This window comes from Moschus berezovskii, chromosome 26 (assembly GCF_049115385.1).
Source record: "Moschus berezovskii isolate FMDL1 chromosome 26, NW_MosBer_1.0, whole genome shotgun sequence".
Taxonomy (NCBI): Eukaryota; Metazoa; Chordata; class Mammalia; order Artiodactyla; family Moschidae; genus Moschus; species Moschus berezovskii.
The window spans coordinates 19,011,409-19,026,220 of NC_142485.1; the positions used below are offsets into that span (position 1 = coordinate 19,011,409).

Here is a 14,812-nt window from a genome sequence, read left to right on the forward strand (position 1 = left end):
TCAAGCTCCTCCCAAAGAGAAAATCCTTTTAATCCTTCAGCAAGTCTCTGTGAAAACAGTATGCTTACAATACAAGTGAGAAGGGAGCGCCTGGAACACCCCCGAGAGGCTGCTCCGCTGCTCAGCATCACTGCCCTGTCTCCTGTGTGCGCGGACGGCCGAGAAACGACAATAAGTCCATGTGCTAAGAGTTCAGTGATTCCTTTCACCACTGCTGCCAGCTGAAGTCATCATTGCTTCCAAAGACCAAGAAAAAGCCCAGAATAGTTGCAAAGATGACGGTGTTTCCTGTGAGGACGAGTGCACAAGCTCCCCACTCGATCTATGGATGTAAGACAGAAATGCTCAGTTAACAGACATGAAATACAACAAGGAAACGAAAAGCGATCAAGGCTCCAGTTGTACGCCAACCACGATCCAAAACAAAGATGACTTGTCATAATGACTCTGACACTGCTGAACACGCAATGGCTGATCCTGTAGACCTGGCTGTTCTTGTAGACCTGTGATTCCTTTAAAGAGACAGAAAGGCATGGAAGATAATCATTTTTGAAAAGCAAGCTTGACTTCTGGGTTATGAAGAGGCAGCATAGAATTCTATGATTTTCTGTTTTCAAAGAAGTTTGCTTCAAATCTTCCTTCAGTTCAGTTCTCAGTCCTGTCCGACTCTCTGCGACCTCATGAATCACAGCACGCCAGGCCTCCCTGTCCGTCACCAACTCCCGGAGTTCACTCAAACTCATGTCCACAGAGTCGGTGATGCCATCCAGCCATCTCATTCTCCGTCGTCCCCTTCTCCTCCCGCCCCCAACCTTTCCCAGCATCAGAGTCTTTTCCAGTGAGTCAACTCGTCCTTAGTGAATCTAAAAATTTTACCTAGAGAGATTATATTAGAGCATCAGAGATGCACATGTACTCGTGTATGGTCTATTAAAGAGGCAGGGGGAGTCACTGCCCTCTCTGTGTGGAAGGGTGGCCAGCCTATCGTCTTTGCCGTCTTGATCTTCCCAGTCACAGAGGAGCGAATCTGACTGGTGAGTCAGGGAGGTCTCTTCTACTCTTTGGTACCTTCCCACCTGCAGAGATTTCCTAGGGTCTTCAATGTTTTAAGCTGCACAAGGTAGGACTGGGGCTGTGCAGCACTGGGCGAGTCCATGCCCCCAACTGTTACCTATCTATTTAAGTTCTTGGCCACACCATGTGGCATGTGGGATCCTAGTTCCCTGACCAGGCACTGAACCTGAAGTCTTAACCACTGGGCAGCCAGGGAAGTCCCCACGCGCCCAATTCTGAGAGTGAAGTACTGGCATGCCAACCGCTGCTGCCAGTGCATTCCAGTATTCTCACCAATTAACAACAAAAGTAAGATTTTTCTCTCTGATCTTCTAGGTTCCTATGTCTCTCATCTCTTTTTCATGTTATTTAACAGACTTTTTTTTTCTGAGAAAAACTGAACATAGTCTACTGCAAAATCGTGAGTAGGAGAATGTCACTTACCAAATTTGCTCTGGCAAATACAATAGGGAGGCCAAAAGCTGAGACCACAATGCCTGTTGTAAGAAATATGGCGAGTTCCTTACAGGCGTTACTCATAGCATCAGTATCGTCTACTAGTCTTCTTGCTATGCAGTATGGAATCGGTGAAAGGATATAGAAGAACAGAACAAAGAGGGGCCAGTATTGGCTAGAAAAGGAAAAATAAGTTAATGGAGTTTTTGCCGTCTTTGTCATTTTCCTACACACACAATATACTCTTTTTAAAAATAAGGACCAAAGTATACTGCAAGGTACAAATATGATATGGTTTAAATATAAGCTATAAGCTGAACACCGAAAAAGAGAAACACTTTGAGTCACAGTATTCCTAAAGTCAACTATGATACAATTACTTAATATTTCTTAAATGAAAAGAAAATGCTTTATGATTTGTAACAGTTGGAATTAAGGCCCAAAATTAAAAAAATATTTTTAGGTTATAAATAAAAAGGCATATGAAAAATGGGATTGTTAACACAGTAATTTTTAAAATTCAAGATCATACCCTTGACTTCTAAAATCCTGCTTTGGCATGAAGCTGGAACACCCCCAAACTTTCCTTAGTTCACTAGGAACTCCCAAAATACTGCATACAGAAAATGAACTGAAAGAAATACTGAAGACTTTCAGTCAGAATGTCAACTTTATCACAGTAAAAATCATCCAGCTATTGTATGGTGCCATGTCCTTTCCTGGTTTGGATGATATAAAACACTTATGTAAGATATTACCACTGGGAGATGGGTGAAGGGTGCTGGGAACTTCTCTGTGCTATTTTTGCAGCTTCTTGACGGTCCATCATCATTTCAAAATAAAAGGTTAAAATGAAATAGATGGCTTTTAAGACTGCCATAAAACACATATCATAATGGAGATTTGCCTGTACTTAGAGGCTCATGATAAGCAAAGCTTTATCTATGTGTTTCTCCTAAAAATCTTTTGCTGAATATTTTGAGGACAACAAAAAATTACAAATGGGCGTAAGTTGAAGGGAAAACACATGTAAAAAATACAAAAGGACAACAAGTGAAAAATCAAGGTTACCCGTGTCTTCCCTGTCTTCTTTCCCAGTTCTACTGGTGTGGCTCTTTCCAGATTCCCATATGGATAAACTTTAGAGATACGAATGAATCACTGCACTTTTAAATTTAACAAGATAGCCTGTTTAACAGATTAGCAATCACAGCTCCTTCTTGTCCCTTATAAGACGACATGGTATTTCCATCAGTGGATGTACTGATTTATCATTTTTCTTTCGATAGACCTTTAGGATGCTTCCAGTTTTCTTGCTGGTATTATAAACAAGGCTGCCATAAACATTCATACTCTCCCCTGACTACACATATCTTTGTAAATATCTGCTATGAGTAACTCTAAGTGGAAGGAAATGTTTTGAGAGCTACAGGCAAACTGGTCCCCCGGGAGACTTGCACCTGTTTGAACCTCCACCCAGAGTACATGACAATGCTTGTCTGTCGTATCTTTTACCTTTGCCAATAGATTTCACGTAATTAAAAAAATTTTTGTATTATTTATTTATGGCTGTGCTGGGTCTTCCTTGCTGCGCACAGGCTTTCTCCAGTTGTGGCAATCGGGGACCACTCTCTAGTGCCATGGCTTCTCTTGTTGCGGAGCACAGGCTCAATAATCATGGCACATGGGTTTAGCTGCTGTGCAGCATGTGGGATCTTCCTGGATCAGGGATCGATCGCCTGCATTGGCAGGAGGATTCTTTACTGCTGAGCCACGAGGGAAGTCCTAATTTTGAGTGAGGTTGAGTATATTTTCATGTTCTTATTAGCAAACGGCAGTCATTTTTACATATTTGTTGTTCGTTTTTCTATTGTGCTGTCTGTATTTTTCTTACTAATTTATCCTATTTAAAAAATTCTCTCTGTCCTATAGAGTAATTGTTTACATAACTTTTTTCTTTGTCAGTTGCTCTTGACTCTCTTAGTTTTTTGTGTTGAAAAAGACATTTTTACATTTTATTGTCTATAACTTAATCAATTGGTTCTCCAGATGAAGCAGTAGTGATGGGTTAGCATTTTGCTATCTGGCCATTAAAAACTCAGCAGCAGTCAAGGAACAACAGCCAAAGTCTTTTCTACATGCTGCTGTCCTAAAATACTTTCAAACAAATTTTAAGGGAAGACTTAAAAGTTTATCCTTAACAAATGACTATTTCTCAGGTTTACTTCTATTGCAGTAAGAAAAAAAAAGTGTTTTAACTTTAAAAGTGGAAAAATTTTACACTTATGATTCCTTGGTGGCTCAGTGGGTAAAAGTAGAAAAATTTTACACTTAAACACAAAAAGACAAAATGTTACATACTTGTATATTGGGAGGGCACATCCAAGCATTAAAAACATCAGTCCAATTGCTCCTCCAAAGGACAAGCTAATCAAAGCTGTAAATAAAAAGTCAAACAGAAATAGCAATTAAATCAACATTTATTTTTATTAACATTACTATTAGCAGTCAGAATATTCCCTGAAATCCCAGAAGCAAAAAGCAAGACAAAACACAACAAAAAAGCAAATGTATCAGTGACTCATCTTCAAAAACTGGAGTTATCTTGCCTTGGAATAAGCTCTTTGAGGCATCTTCAAAGCAAAATACAGTGATACTGATTTTCAAAGCCCTGACAGATGGCCGGCACATTACCACATTCCCAAATTAATGGTCCCGTGTCAAAGGAGTCCCAACCCAGTCTGCAAGATCGATGCTCCTCCAGCCTTTACTATGGTATTTGTTGTTTAGTTGCTAAGTTGTGTTCAACTCTTTGTGACCCCATGGACTGTAGCCCGCCAGGCTCCTCTGTCCATGGGATTCTCCAGGCAAGAACATTGGAGTGGGTTGCCATTCTCTACTCCAGGGGACCTTCCCCACCAAGGGATTGAACCTGAGGCTCCTGAACCGCAGGCGGACTCTTCACTGCTGAGGCATGGGGGAAGCCCAGTGCGATACGACGTTTACCCCACAGATCTCTACGGTTTTCAAAAGCAGTCTGTGGAGAAACTCTGCTGTCAGCCTTACTGGACTCTAGAGGCCTCATCACGGGAAAACCTCTCCTGACCAGCGACTGCTTCTTGCACATACGCCCCTGACGTGTACAGATGAAAAGTGTTCAAGAGTACCTGTAGTCAACAATCTCAATTAATTTTGCTACAGATCTCTAAATAGCTTGCAAAACTACAGCCAGATTTCTTTCCCTAAGCTGAAAATATTCAGGATCACAGGTACAATCCTTCAGTTGTATCTCTAAATAGCTTGCAAAACTACAGACAGATTTATTTCCCTAAACTGAAAATATTCAGGATCACAGGTACAATCCTTCAGTTGTATCATCATTTTAAGACGTTATCATAAGCCATAGATGCATTCTGTAGGTAAAATACAGTTTCTGAGGTCACACACACACAACACACACATACCCCTATACAAAGCATATATTTTAGAAAGTGTTTTCACATATATCAGTGAGTAGAAACAACGTTCTTGAAAAAGTATAGTTAATCAACTATAGTCTAGAATTAAGCAAAGAAATAAATGATCAATTTGAGCTCCACATAACCTCTATTTCCGCAACTAACAGTGGCTAAAAGAATAACTTTCTTTTTTTGTCCAATGATGCAGTCTATTAACCTTAACAAAAACATTAAAATTCAAAAGAGCTGTCAAAAGTCTACAAGTTAGCAAGACAAGACCCAACACATATAAACCAAAATTAACACTAAAGGGGTTAAACGCTGCTCAGAATTAGATATACTTCTCTGAATTAAAATGGTCATAATCAAGGACACCCACAGACATGGGAGCTGAGCAGATTTAGTTTTCATTCCAATCACTGATGTAGGTCATGTCAACCCTGAACACATTTACTTTGTCCTTAATGCCATTAGATTTTCAGTTGCACAAGGAAAAGAAAAATATCTGCCCTTTAATTTGTGGCAAAGGAGGAGCTTTAAGTTTCCAAGGGAATGTGATATCAACCAACAGTGAAGTAAATACCAAGTTTACCATGTTTTGTTCAGTTCAAGACAAGTCCTCAGAAGCTGGTCTTGCTTGCTTATGAGAGCACGCATATACCCCAGGCTGCACCCCTTGGCCTCTGCATCTGTACTCGCCTTCTTTCCCCTCCTGGAAGTCAGCGGCTCTCTCAACCACAGGCCCTTTGCATATGCTATCCTTTCTACCTCAGATACTTTTTCATTCACTCATTTCATTCAAGAAATGTCTACAGAGAGCCAAATAACTAACAGGTGCTGGGGTGGTGTTAACAAACAAGGCAAGGCTGTGAACAACTCAGGAGACTGCATTCTTATCCCAACTCTGGCCTCTTTCCGCCACATGAGCTCCTGCTTTTCCTTTAGATCTCAGCCCAGTTAGCTCTTCCTCAGTGTTCACAAAGCCCCTAACTAGACCCATTCCCCATATTATGTTTGTTTATTCCTACTCTGCAAATATCTACTGTGTGCTTCCTGAGCGCTGCACACTGTTCTTGACACTGCAGATAGGGCAATGAAAAGAAATTAAAACTTCTGCTCTCATGCCTGGTGGGAGAATAAGGTGATTTTTTTTTTTTTTTAAGTAAACAAATGTCAAATTAAAAACAAAAACAAAAACACCAAGGGCTTAGGACCACTATTCTAGATATATCGGCCTGGAAGCCATCTCTGATGCGCAGACACCTGGGCAGAGGTCTGCGTGAAATGTAGAAGTGAATCAACGCTGTGGCTATGTGGGGGGAAATTTCCGGATGGGACACACACGCGGAGGCCTGCTTTGCTCTGGGGTGCTCTGGGGTGCATAAACCCTGTGCGCATTTATCACAGCAGCCAGGTTTTCTGTTTGTTCTCAGAAAAAATATAATTTTATGTGTCATCATCAATTAACAATTTCCTTAAACTGAAGTGTAAAATACACGCTTGGTAAACAAAGATTAGTACAGTAACCGATTTTGAATACGTTTAAGCTATCAAGTTACCATGACATTTGGACAACCAGACATGAAAATGGTTCACTATAAATGTTTATGCAGTGCTATACAGATTTGTCTTTCCTTCTAAGCTGTTCACGCCACGAGAGCAGAAAACAGAGAACAGAGGTTTTCTACTGATTCTCAGGCCTCAGCTCTTAACAGTCCATAATAATTATGTGTGGAATGAACGAAAGGAGGCTGAAGGAAAAGAGAGAGGGTGGGGAGATGGAAAAAAGAAGACATGAGGAGAGAGCCCAGTGCAGCTGAGCAGAAACAGTTGCAAGTGAGACTCAAGAGGCACTGGGGCCCAGCTCCTACCAGCCACTTACTAACTGACTATGTAAGTCATCTGAATGTCAGTTCGTTCTTCTAGAAAATAAGGGTTGCACTAGATCTAAAATGCAAATAATTCTCTGAACACTAAGATACTTGTTACAAGACATGCTGAAGAAGTAAAAACAAACAAACAAAACCAACTTGGCTTTTTGAAAGGTAACTGCCTAACAGCTCAGTTCATCACTATGGTGAAGTCGCTCAGTCGTGGCCGACTCTTTGCAACCCCATAGACTGTAGCCTACCAGGCTCCTCTGTCCATGGGATTTACCAGGCAATAGTACTGGAGTGGATTGCCATTTCCTTCTCAGACTATAGCTTATAAACCTGGAGGAAACAGAGAGACCACACAGATGTCACAAAGCCCACATGTTAAAGCGAACATTCTTTACCCTCTTATTCAGAAGTTATTTGATTTTTGTGACAAATGTTGTATGTTGGAATGAAACCTTTTTAAAGAATCACCTATGCTCACTTATACATATATATTTCAATAGGCAATTCATGTACCCAGAACAAAGTTATGTGAAAAGTAACCTTCCTTTCCGGGAAGCAATTACTGTTATCTGTATCATGTGAGCACAAAATTTTGTAAGCTTATTTTGCTTCCCATATTGAAAAATGACGAGAAACAGGAGGGAGAGCTGCAGACAAGAACTGCCCTCTGACTGGTAGGAAGAAACTGGAAAAAAAAAAAAATTCCAGTTAAATCAGGCATAAAAATGTCAAAAAGCATACCAGATTTGTGATAATCTTGGCCAGGAGATTAGTAACCTTAGAACTTGGTTGCTGTGGTTAACACTGCTCTAAGACAGGGAAAAACTACTTATATTTTTATCATCAAAAACGAGTCTAAATTCTTTTTAGTATGCTGTTAAAAAGTTAATGATTAGAAAAAACAAACAAACAAACAAGGAACTGAAAAGAGATAAGATTCAGGTACCAAAAGATTACTTGGTGTGACATCTCACCTCTGGGTCATCCTGGATAAGATAAATACCAATGGGGTTAGATAAACTGCTCAAAAAGAGTTCTCAAAAGTGTAAAATTCCTCCAGTCTTATGAACCAACAACCAAGTTGATGTATATACAAATCTTGCCATCTATGTATAAACGGATGTCCTAGATGACAGATCAACAAGGCAAAATTTTACACTGTAATTAAGTGATGCAACATTCAGAAGGCAAAGCTTAGATGAGTCTAGTTTCTACTCCCAAAGCCTCCAGGTTAGGGGTGGAACAGGCCAATTATCTAAACTCTCAAGACACTGGGTGTTGTTCCTATGATTACAAAAAGATTGGAGTAGGAGAAGGGAGGAAGCTGGGAGTTACCAGAAATATCCAATATGTAACAAATAGACAAATGACTTGAGAAGTCAGTCCAGGATTCCATTATATCAACCTAACTTAAAGATAGGTCAACAGGAAGAAAACATCCTGATAACAATCACAACAATCAGAAAACTGTACTGAAACCAAAAGTGTAAGTACAATTCCGTCTGAGATACTTTCTGCTGATTAACACTCACCGAGCCCATAAGTACAAAGTTATTTTCTTGGGAGCGACTCCTATATTAATTGACAGTACAGAAATGGGGAAGAACTGGGAAACTGGCAACATTCTAAAAAACACACCATTTCTACCATGACTACCTTTCACACAGGTATTTTAAAAGGTGTGTTATAGTTCAAAAGGAGACTAGAAAGTTATCCCAGCTGCTCAACTGACAAAGTTTTCTACCGGAAATGTTTCCAGACATTATAAATAAACAAGAAACAGTAAACATGTGACTCTGGGGAAGAAGCTCAGCAAAAGTTGTCCTTGAAGAAAATAAAAAAACACAAGAAAAAACACAGTTACTGAAGTTCTTCACTTCCTGCTTGCCTGCCCTTCAAACAAAGCCGCAGGTCAGGAAATCAATGTAATTCGTTGTCAAGAATTAAGTTGAAAATGTTGTTGATGGTTATTAGCTTCTAACCTTTCTAACAAAACTACCAAACGGTTGGAGGAAAAAAAAATGCAACATTCCTTTCTTTTTTAAAGGAAAAAAACAAATAAAACGAGAACTTTTTCATTGAGTTTTAATAAAAAACTCTTTTAACCCTAATTTAAAAAAAACCCTAATTTAATAAAAACACTGAAGTGTGAAAAAGCCTCAAGGTGCAACTGTGGAAAGGGGAGGGAAAAGGAGCCCTCTGGGGTCGCTCACGGGCTTTACCTAGTCAGACCAACACCACAAATCAAAACGCATCCGTTTTCGGAGCGTGAAGCTCAGAGCCCAGGTCCTGACGCGGATGCGATCGCCGAGGTCTGGGAAAGAACCATCCCTAAAGACCTTCCAGCGCATTCCTGGGGGCTCGATTCGGCTCAGCATCCGAAAAGATCGCACTTGTGCCTTTAAATGGGAAATGACACTGATTTTCCATAACTGGCATCTCTGGCGGCCTCCTCAACCCCCTCAAAAGCACACGCTGCCGCCTCGCCCTCGGATGCAAACTCCTGCAAAACGCGCGTGTGTGTGGAGCCGAGCAGCTGCGGGGCTCCGAGCGCCCGGTGGGGCCGCTTCCATTCTTCGCCCCGGGGGGCGACGGGCGGGGGCCAGGCGGCCGAGCGCAGCTCCGGAGCCGCCGCCCCCGCCCAGTCCTTTCCGGGCCGCCGCCGCGCCCACCGCGGCCCGGAGGCCGGACGCGGGGGTCGCGGTCGGGGGTCGCCGGGAGTCAGCCGCCAACGCGGGGGGCCCGCGGCGCGCGCCGGGTCCCGGGAGACGGCGAGCGGGCCCCGCGTGGGATCCCCGGCCCCCTTGTCGGGGCGGCGGCCCAGCCCGCCCGGGCTCAGCGCCCCAGGCCCACCTTTGATGCCGGCCATGGTGGTGACGTCGCTCCTGCCTCCCGGACCCGCGGCGGCGGCGGCGGCGGCGGCCTGGAGACCGTAGACGCGCGGCGGCGGCCACGGCCAGACAACACCCGGAAGTGCGCGACGCAGCACTTCCGCCGGCGGCGCGCGCGGGGGGCGCGCGGGGGGCGCGCGGGGGGCGCGCGGGGGGCGCGCGGGGGGCGCGCGGGGGGCGCGCGGGGGGCGCGCGGGGGGCGCGCGGGGGGCGCGCGGGGCTGGGGACCGAGGTTCCAGGCCCCTTCCTCAGCTGCGCTGCTGTGGGATCACCGCTCTCCGAGGCTTTCCGCCCCTGTCCCGGTTCAGGGGCGGTGGAAACACCAGCTTCATCCCGAAGCCCCCAGCGGGCATCCCGCAACCTCCCACATCCTTTGAGGAGAAGGAACGCGACTGGAAGCCATCCCTTTGAGACGCAAGGTGTGATGCCTTTGGGGGCATCCTTTAGCGTTCTTCAGAGCGCACCCACTTCTCCCTCCGCTCCATCTGGTAATAAAGGAGCTGTAAGGCCAGTTGGATGGCCTGCACTTGGCTCCTCACTTTCTGACACAGAACCGGGGTTCTGGTGGGACCCACCTTCCGAAGTAGGAGCGGCGGAACCCAGTCACAGGTGGGATTTAATACAATACAAACAGGATTTAATACAAATCCGAGCTCTTGGGAGTCTGTGAGAGTCGGTTTTGTTTCTGTAACAGGGCTAGGAAAAAAGGAGAAATACATTTAGTTAAATACTAAATACATTTAGTTAAGTCGTCCTGCAAATCGATTGAACATTTACCATGTATGAACTGATGAAAAACTAGATACGGTTTCTTTCCTCTAGGAACTTGCAGTTTAGTGAGAGAGACAGACACGAAAAGGTGTAAAATTGCAACAAGGACAATTAGCGAAGTGGATAACTAGTCCAATGAAAGGCTGATTAAATCCATCAGATAACTGTTTCCCTGAGGGACAACAGCAGGATGGACAGGTGTGTAAGTAGGAGAGAAAAGGGAAAAGCTATCCTGGGGAGAAGATAGTGTTTGCAGGGGTGGGGAAGGGAAAGAGCACATTTAGGAATCTTTGGGGCACAAGCCCTGGTGGCTGAGTAAAATGCATCTTCCCTAATTTGCTCTTGTGAATACAAAAGGGTTGGGCATTGCAGACATTTTTTCTCCATGACATTAGTGGGCAACTGGGATTATTCTTTAGATTAGAGGGGTCTATATTCTTTTGCATCCGTGGTCATGAAGAAATTCTAAGTGAATATGCTTTGATTTTTCCCGTGAGACCCAGTGTTTCCAGCTTAAAAAAAAAAAAAGAAAAGCACTATCCTAAGGACTGTTTTTTTGAACAACAGATGTTGTTTGGAGTCAGTTGAGACCTTAAAAACAGTATTTCCAAGTGTTGTATTTCAAAGACCACTTACAACAGAATTCTTTGGTATGCCTCTTAAAAATGCACGTTCCTAAGCTCCACTCCAGACATTCTGGCTCAGAACTTTTGTGGGCAGAGCCCAGAAATCTGAAATTTTAACCAGCATCCCAAAGGATTCCTATGCAAAGTAAAGCTTGAAAATAATTGTCTGAAGAAGGTGGAATGTCAGGAGTTTTCTTGTCATCAGTTTTCCAAGCGAATCCTAAGCATTAATAGGGCTTCCCTGGTGGCTCAGATGGTAAAGAATCTGCCTGCAATGCAGGAGGCCTGGGTTCATCCCTGGGTGAGAAGATCCCCTGGAGGAGGGACCGGCTACCCTCTCCAGTATTCTTGCCTGGAGAATTACATGGACACAGAGGAGCCTGGCGTGCTACAGTCCATGGGGTCACAGAGTTGGACACGACTGAGCGACTTTCACACTTCACTTCACGCATTAATATTACATCCTTTGAATGTTCTCTAAATATTCTTACATAAATTCCTAGTTCAAAAAGTTTTCCTTCAGATAGCTTCCTATCTTCCAAAGTCAGCTTGCAAAGATGGGGATGAGAGGAGGAGAGCTATTTTTTATCAAGCAGCTGCTATAAACATTTATCTGTTGCTTTAAACACTGATCTAATTTAATCTTCTCCACACTTGTAAACTTGGAATTCTTAACTCTTACAGATCAAGTCAGAGACATCTCAGAGAAGTTTTTTAAAAAATTTATTGTAGAAAAAATTTAATATATAAAAAAGTAATCAGAAGTGTCTAATGAACTCCCATGTACCATCAGCCACCTTCAACAATTAACACACAGTCAATGTTGTTTTATCTATATTCACATCCACTTTCCTTTACCTCCCATAGTATTTTTCCCTATGTTATTTTGAAGAAAATTCCAGATGTGATTTTAATAGCTCGGTATGTTTTGAAAATGATTCTTAACAAAACCATAGAACATTTATCACACCTAAACAATAATTCTTTAATATTTTTATATATCTAGTCAGTGCTTACATTTCCATACCTCATAAGTGTCTCTTATAGTTTACCTCGAATCAAGTTCCAAATTGATTTCATATATTGCTATTGCTATGATTCAGAGATGTTTTTAAAAACTGCCTTTTATCATATAGCTCTCAGCTTGAATGGTAACCCTTCAGAACCTTTCCTGGACATCCTCTTTATTTTAGCATTTCACATCATATTACCCTGTTTTCTTCTTGAAGGCACTTATTATTTATCTGAACTATGTTATTTGTTGGCTGTCTCTCCAACTAGAATGTAAATTAGTACAGTCCTTTGTTTTGTTTACTACTGTCTAGAAGTGTATGAGGCCATTGATGGGACCTCAAATAAAAGAAATTCTCTTAAGGTAATTAGTGGCCTCTACATTGAAAAATCCAAAGGTCACTTTCTGACCCTTTCAACAACAGTGGACGCTGGTGACCATTGTTTCTTTCAACTACCACACCACTACTCTCCTGTTTGTTCTTATACCTCACCAGAGATTACTTTTCAGACTCTTTCCAGGATCTTATGCGAGAAGTTCAAATGTTAGTATTCTCTTAATTTGGTCCTGGGCCTGTGTCTTTGTTGGGCTTCCCTGATGGCTCACACAGTAAATAATCTGCCTGCAGTTTAGGAGACCCGGGTTCAATCCCTGTGCTGGGAAGATCCCCAGATGAGGGAATGGCACTGCACTCCGGTATTCTTGCCTGGACAATTCCATGGATAGAGGAGCCTGGCAGACTACAGTCCATGGGGTTGCAAAGAGTTGGACACGACTGAGCGACCAACACACTTTCACTGTCTTTGCTATATCGAAATGCTCTATGAATTATATCTCTTCCTGTGACATTAAATGCTGCTTTCATTTTGATAATATAAGTACAAAGTTCAACTTGGCTTGGAAATTTAGACTCGTCTGTCCAAGTGCCTATTTAACATGTCTATCTGGGTTCCTAACAGTCACCTCAAACCTACCATGTGAAGAGACACAGGATTCTAAGGGCATGAGCTCACTGTCCCCCTTTTCTGACAAAGCAATAAAGCGGTCCTTTTCTACTTCACCCCCATCCCTCCCGCCCCCGGCAAAAAAAGCTTCATCTGCAGAGACCAGAATTCTCTAGTATCTTTATTCCAGTCCTGCTTGGTCCTACTCCATGCTACCACTCTCATGCCTCCTCTTGTTCCTTTCTTTCCCAAACCTACTTTCCTTCATTGCACTTCCTTTGTTTGCCCCTCCCAACCTTATTCACTGTATATCCCCAGTGCCTAGAACGCTGCATTGCAGGTACTGTTAGATACTAGTAGGTGCTAAATATATGAAGGTACTCATCAGATTAGTGAAGGATGTGCCTCAAAACACAAAGCTAGGGCTTTTGCATCTGCTGTTCCCCACATGGTGAAGGCTCTTCCCTGAGATTCATATTTTCTCATCATTCACTTCTCAAAGCTTCAAAATCACTTCCTCAGCAAGGCTCTCCCTGAAGTTGCCTCCCAGGTCTCTAATGCTGTTGTTAAGTGTCCAACTCTTTTGTGACCCCATGGACTGTAGCCTGCCACGCTCCTCTGTCCATGGGATTTCCCAGGCAAGAATACTGGAATGGGTTGCCACGTCCTCCTCCGGGGGATCTTCCTGACCTAGGGATTAAAACCGGGTCTCCTGTATTGGCAGGCAGGTTCTTTACTGCTGAGCCACCAGGGAAGCCCCAGTCGCTATTGCATTACTGTTTTATTTTCATCAATGCACTATCACTGTTATCTTGTTTATTAATTTATTATTTAATTCTGTTTGTCCTATTTCCTATCAGTGTAAACTATGAGAACAGGGACCTTGTCTGCGTCCTCTAAGCCTAAAACAGCACCAGACACATATTAGGCTCTCAACCTATGTTTGTTGAATGAATGAATGGAGAGAAACCCAGGCCTCTCAAACATCAAAGATAATGCCTATGCACATAACTGTTTTCTCTGGCTGGTTCTTTATTTAGGTGGTAGTTTCTCCTCCAGATATCCTGTCAATCCCCACTGCCTCCACATAGAAGGAAATATGTAAAAGTTCTGAGCTTCGGAAACCAGGCTATATTTCCATGCCACCTCTGTCTCAAATCCACTCAATATTTAGCAAACAGTAATGGTGTCACACTCATTGTAAAAGACCCTGATTCTGGGAAAGATTGAAGGCAGGAGGAGAAAGGGATGACAGAGGACTGAATGGTTAGGTGGCATCACCGACTTGATAGACATGAGCTTGAGCAAGCTCTGGGAGTTGGTGACAGACAGATAAGCATGGTGTGCTGAAGTCCATGGGGTCGCAAAGAGTTGGACACGACTGAGCCACTGAACTGAATGGTGTCGCAGAGTCAGACTGTGCGACTAACACTTAATGGAACACAAATCTTGCGCCAGATACCATGCTAGGGGCTGAAGATATAAAGTTGAGTAAGGCACAGTAACATCTGTCGGGAAGATTATTGAGGTTTTATAAATACATAATTGACAACAGTTAGACTTTGCCTGGGAGAAGGCAATGGCACCCCACTCCAGTACTCTTGCCTGGAAAATCCCATGGACGGTGGAGCCTTGTGGGCTGCAGTCCATGGGGTCGCGAAGAGTCAGACACGACTGAGCGACTTCACTTTCACTTTTCACTTTCATGCATTGGAGAA

At 43.0% G+C, this 14,812-nt stretch overlaps 1 protein-coding gene across 1 annotated transcript; it reads right to left on the reverse strand.

Annotated features, from left to right (window-relative positions):
- Window positions 1–9,839, reverse strand: LEPROTL1 (leptin receptor overlapping transcript like 1). Its single transcript, XM_055416547.2, has 4 exons — window positions 9,704–9,839; window positions 3,871–3,946; window positions 1,498–1,684; window positions 1–322 (listed from the first exon to the last, which is right to left on the reverse strand). Exons 1-4 carry the CDS (start codon window positions 9,717–9,719, stop codon window positions 206–208), a joined length of 396 nt encoding a protein of 131 aa, XP_055272522.1. The 5' UTR covers window positions 9,720–9,839; the 3' UTR covers window positions 1–205.
- Between the last annotated feature and the right edge of the window lie 4,973 nt (window positions 9,840–14,812).

Bases quoted from the DNA above. Each gene is read 5' to 3' on its own strand.
- LEPROTL1 (XM_055416547.2), bottom strand. The intron at 1,685-3,870 runs GTATGTAACATT...TTCCTTTTCTAG, and splicing joins TGTGCCCTCCCAATATACAA to CCAATACTGGCCCCTCTTTG. The intron at 323-1,497 runs GTAAGTGACATT...TTACATCCATAG, and splicing joins TATTTGCCAGAGCAAATTTG to ATCGAGTGGGGAGCTTGTGC.